Source organism: Poeciliopsis prolifica, unplaced genomic scaffold, assembly GCF_027474105.1.
Source record: "Poeciliopsis prolifica strain line A6 unplaced genomic scaffold, Auburn_PproV2 SCAFFOLD068, whole genome shotgun sequence".
NCBI lineage: Eukaryota > Metazoa > Chordata > Actinopteri > Cyprinodontiformes > Poeciliidae > Poeciliopsis > Poeciliopsis prolifica.
The window spans coordinates 1,046,954-1,052,766 of record NW_026562443.1 but is presented as its reverse complement, the minus strand read 5'-3'; the positions used below and the strand labels follow the sequence as shown (position 1 = coordinate 1,052,766).

Sequence of the window (5,813 nt, the reverse complement as noted above, 5' to 3'; positions counted from 1 at the left end):
CACCATCCATCATCCGGTGTCCTCCACAGATGGGAGGGCTCTGACACACACACACACACACACACACACACACACACACACACACACACACACACACACACACACACACACACACACACACACACACACCCATGCGCGCGGGCATCAACACGCATTCACACCGTGCGCTCAGAGTACGCGCAACAAGCAAAGTTAGGCACTCAAGACAAAACGGTGTTAATGTGGTTTGAATTAGTTAGGGTTATGTAGGCAATACATACAATGCCGCGCTGTTGCCACAGCTAATTAATTTATTATTGATAACGTTTTTTAAAAAATCCTGATGCCTTCAGACTCCAGCTAAAAAGATATTTGGCGCCATCGCCTGGCCAGTTCATAGAATAACAAGACCTGTTCCACCCGCACTTTTATGAAGTTTTTGCTGCATGTTAGGGAGGAAAACTGACAGATTATAAAGCTTCACCAACAAACAGGCTTTCATTTTGTCACGGTGTCTAGCTAATAAAAACTTCAAACTCTGTTTTTTCCCCATAAAATGTAAATATTACATTACAATACTACAGTATTATAAATACAGAAATGTTTTCTTATGACCATATTACAGTCTAATCTTAGGGAAGCCTGCAGACTTAGCAGACCGTCACTGACACTGACCATGAAGAAGAAAACATTTACAGTAAACCATTAGATATTCATTTCTATAGCAAAAAATATTCATTGTTAATATTACTGCTAATATTATCATAGTCATGCTGAACAAAACTCCCAGTCCCTACATCAATTTGATATAGACAGACTTATTTGCCTACATCCAATGTGGTCTAAAGAATATAGTAGAATGTACAAACAAAGCCCTGAAAGTCAAGGGAGGCACTGTCATAAATCTGAGCAATTAATATCTATCCATCCATCCATCCATCCATCCATCCATCCATCCATCCATCCATCCATCCATCCATCCATCCATCCATCCATCCATCCATCCATCCATCCATCCATCCATCCATCCATCCATCTGTTCAACAGTCCGTCCATCAGTCCGTCCGTCCATCCTGTTGTCCGTCCATCCATTTTGCCTATCTCCAGCAGTCAATGGACGAGAGACAGGGTGCAATTATGGTAATATCTATAAATGGAAACATTAAAATAATAAGCACTCACATTCAATTAAGAAAGAAACACACACAACCATGACAAAAATAACTGATTTCTTTCCAAAAACTCCATTAGTGGAGGCACAAAACTGACAAACAATATCTGATCATGCCACACCCTCGCTTTATCTATTCTCTTTCAGTCAGAGGGGTGGGACACCAGCAGGTATCACTGGTCAGATTTATTCAATGAGTACAAAACTATGTGTTTTCTAAAGTTCAGATAAACTGAAGACTACTTAAACACTATGATTCTACGCCTGGGCTTGCCTCCATGTCATGCTGCACTGATGCAGTAATTCATGCCTCACTTTCAGTAACGTGACACAAAGATGTTCTTAACACAAAGTAACTATAATAAACTGCTTTGAATTCTGATAAGAATCTAACCTGGCCATCAGAGAATGAGCAGCATCCAAATAGTACAAATTAATTTATCAGACAAAGATAAAGTCAACATAAAAAGAGCCATGTGGGGGCCAACTCATGCAATGTTCTCAGACATTCAGATTGCAGCATTTGTCAGTAAGACAAACATGAGTTACAAATTTCTGACCAATCACACAAAAGTTGTCAGGGCCATTATAAGATAATTATCCATCGTTTCTAAGGGGCTGCAGTGGGTCTTGACCATTCCATATTACAAAACCTGCTGTGAGACTTTCTAATTGAAAACGCATGGATTCTGGTGATACTGCGCTCTGGCTCTGGATTCAACAGTAGCTTTTGACACCACTGATCAAGGCTGGCGCATGTGGGTGGAAATCTCTAGTGGTTTGTATGGTTGGTGTTGTATGGTTCAGTCATACATCACTGAGATGTTTTAGCGGTATTCTCTGTTATCTGAGCACAGACTCTGCTGCAGTATCCTGGGTGTACTACAGGGCTCTATTCTTGGATATGCATTTAAAACCCCCCACAAAATCTCTTTTTGAGATGATTGCCAGGTCGACTTACTCTTGAAAAGCAGGACATCTTGCCAGATGTTGAAGATCCTCACTCAACATCTGGCAAAATTTTCATGAAAATAAGTCAAAATTAATTTAGTGTGGGCCAAATTAATTTTTTGTCCATAGGGCACAAATCTAGAAGTAAAAATGAACCATCCCCTGAAAATGAACAGCCAAGTGAACTCAGGTGCAAAGTCTTGCCTTTAGCAATTGAGGCAGGAAAGCTTAGATCTGTTGTTATCTCACAGGAGAATGGAGACAGTGATCCATGCTTTTATCACATCTCAGCTTATTTACTGCAATAGATGTCTTGCAGGCTGCTGTTGCTCACTTAGAAATGTTTTTGACATGCACCAGACAGCAAGAGCACCATTATGCCATTTCTAGCTGAACTCCATTGATGTCCAGTTGATATTAGGGTTCTATTTAAAATTCTCTTATTTTTATTTCTTTATTTTTTTATAATTTGGCTCCATTTTTTCTCACTGAATTATTGCAGCCCAGTGTTCCAACTCACACTCCCAGGTCAGCAGGTCAGATGCTTTTAATAGTGCCTAAGGTTCACTGTAAACCCAGATGTTAGCCATAAAGGAGCTTTTGCAGTGGTGGCTCTGACACAAATTAGGAAAGATCCTTTATGACTTTAAATCATCTGTGTTGATTTTTAAGTTTATTTATTTTAATTTCTGTTATTTGAAATATTTTATTTTGCTTGATGTTCAGCACTATGATGAAACTTGTTAATTTAAGGTTCTTTATATATAAATTTGACTGCCAAAATTTGAAAAAAAATTGCTCTATATCTAAGAATACGAGAGACAATATGTTTCATGGAGCATGAAGGATGCAAGTAAACTCTAACTATCTTCAAATGATTTAAAAGTAAATGGAAGCAGCCATATGTTGCTGTTTATATGCAACGCATTCAATAATGTAGAAAAGGATGTTGGGAGAAAACTTCACAAAGCATAACAGCACAGACTCTGGCTGTAGAGCAGGATGATAGAGGGATGATGGTATGGAATTGTTTTGTTGCCCCTTGTGAAGTCAAACAGTTATTCAGTTGACCATCAACTCCTCTGGGTACCTGAAGTATTCTTGACTCAAATGGGAGGCCATCTATCTAAATAGTACAATGATCCCAAACAGCAAACCTGGCAGAAAAAGAAAAGAAAAAAGTTGTCACTCTGAGTCAGTCAACGCCAGATCTAATGGAAATGTTGACGTGAGACCGTCAGAGAAGAATCTCTACAAACCTAAGATGACTTAATCAATATTGCCTCACAATACGATTCACAGTCCTGATGCTCTCCATCAAGGGTTTTCTCTGGGGGACGATCTGTGTCTGGTGATCTACTTTTGATTTGGCCATATGTTTGGCCAGCGTTCATCACCCAGTTTCAGTTTATTTGCAATAATTTACTCAATCACTACAATTAACCATAAATCACAGAGAACTTTGATTTACAGTACCCGTTTTTTTCTTGTTTGAGTTTATGAATAACAGATTTTTATATTCCATCAGAGGGAGAATAGTTGAAGTAATCAGGTGCCTTCTGACTTGGTAGGAGAAAAAAGTTTGCATGGTAGTTTTCCTGCACCAACTTGGCATGGACAGAGCTGCGGTTGTCATGGAGAGCCCTCTTTGCTGAAGTGCCCTACAATGGAGACCACTGAAGGTTGTTTCTCTGTGTGTGGTGGAAAAGATAAATATTGATTGTTGTCCAGCTGTGGCCAGTGTAGGAAGAAAATTTATCTTTGCGTCATATTTATTTTCCAGAGGAATAGGAAGTTAGGAATACTGATGAAGGTGTGCAGAAATTTTTATCAGCTTGAAAAAACAAATAATATTAGTTACATTAATTTTGAAAACATGGTTAGATGTACTGACAACTGTCCCATACATATTTTCTAAAGATGGGAAAAAGTTTGGTTTTGTCAGTATAAATGGGATTTAAGTAAAATTAGACATAATGAAGCATCCAGCAGATGGTCTACTGAAAAAAAAAATCCTAAAACATTCTTTCTATAAAAACTTTGACGCGAATTTGATTTACAAAAGTTAAGACAAACAAAATGCTGGAGTCAGTTATCTTCAAGTTAGGTGGTCAAGAAGGATACTAAACTTCACTTCCCATAATTCCGTCAGGGTGAAGGCAGCTGGCTGTCTCGTGCGCTGCTGTTGCTTTGCAGTGAAGCAGAAGAAACTAAAATAGGCTCAAAAAACCTGAACGTCTCCAAACAACTCCGCGAGTTTAAACTGGTTTGGCACAGAACAGGTTTTACATTTGTGTCGCAGTTCAAATGCAGAAGGTTGAGAAAAAAATAAATAAGATTAAATTCACCTGCATTCACTTTGCTCAGTTTGAGTCTCCAATTATGCTCCAATTATGTTCATTTTGATTTACATTTCGGTTTTCTGAATTAAAACCCAGTATTTTGATAAGCAGCTTGATCATAGCAAACTGAAAGGAATTATTTGATCGGATATTTATTCTAACAATAAACAAAGCTTTTATTCGGCAAAAGCTACTTAAGTTCCCAGGTTACTGAACTCCGCCCTCCTTTCAGACCTCAAACGCACCATTCCTGAGTGTGTGTGCGCGCGCGCGCGCGCGTGCGTGTGTGTGTTTGTGTGTGTGGGGGATCCAGTAATTCCCTGCTGACTGGAAGCAGGCATGGGACCGCGGTCCGAGCGGTGACACAGCAGAGCTGAGGGCGGCTTGTTTCACTTCGTAGCGACATCAACGTTCCTGTCACCCCTCAACCCGCCATCATCCCCCTGCTGCGTGGCGGCGAGGGGCAGCGCTGGGCTGACTCCCGATCAGCCCGTGTTGGAGGATGGAGATAGAGAAGAGGACGAATGGGTTCGACTACCCGGAGAGAAACAACGCCAAGTCAGTGAACGGTAGGCTAGCACCGCGCCTCCATCCAAAACACATGGCTGCGTGTTTGTTGAGCCTCTGAGTGAATCAGAGCTGCTGCAGCAGCTGCTGCAGCTGGAAACGTCTGCAAACTGTTGCTGAGGGAGACGAATAAATGACATAATAAGCTGCCTTCCTAGAAGTAGTTTAGGTTTGTAAACTTACACTTACTGACCATAATAGTAAAATTATAAGCAAAATTTGATTTGTTACTCAAGAGGGAATGAATAAATTAGGTTAATTATTGCAAAGTGTGTGTGTGTGTGTGTGTGTGTTTACTTGCTTTTTGAGTTGTGTGCGTGTGTGAATGCTGGAGCTGCTGGGAACAGAGGTCGGAATGTTTTTATTTGGAGGTGGTCAGTCAGGCCCGAGGAGATCGTAAAAGGTGAACTTTTGAACTTGGAGAAGGCCCTGCAGCCATTAGCCTGTTAGTCTCCCAAATCCGAACAGGAACGAGAACCGGTTGACATGGAGGAACGGGTTCTACCGGGGTTCTGCTGCCTGCAGCTGCTCACATGGCCCTGGTTTACAGTTTACGAGGAAAAAAAAAAGACCCTTCTCCGATCGCCTGGAAGATTAATTGCTTGTTCATAGGATATTGTTCGGTGATATCGGCCTATTCCAAACCCAAACAGCCTCACAGCACTTTGCAGCAGGCGCCAGTCCCATTTCGATCCCACATGCAGGAGACAAAATTTATCGTCGCATTCAAGATTAAAAGTCCCTCAACCCTGGCTCCCCCTAAGTAATAATGCCCACTGAAATTCGTTGTGGATGTTGTAAAA

The 5,813-nt window shown here is 40.8% G+C and overlaps 1 protein-coding gene across 1 annotated transcript in view; it reads left to right on the top strand.

Moving 5' to 3' along the window:
- Window positions 1–4,944: 4,944 nt before the first annotated feature.
- nr6a1a (nuclear receptor subfamily 6, group A, member 1a) overlaps window positions 4,945–5,813 on the top strand; it is a 100,961-nt gene continuing 100,092 nt past the window's right edge. Inside the window, exon 1 of the mRNA XM_055020520.1 lies at window positions 4,945–5,012. Within this exon, the coding sequence (XP_054876495.1) occupies window positions 4,946–5,012 (67 nt within the window). The 5' untranslated portion in view covers window position 4,945. The remainder of the gene's footprint in view (window positions 5,013–5,813) is intronic.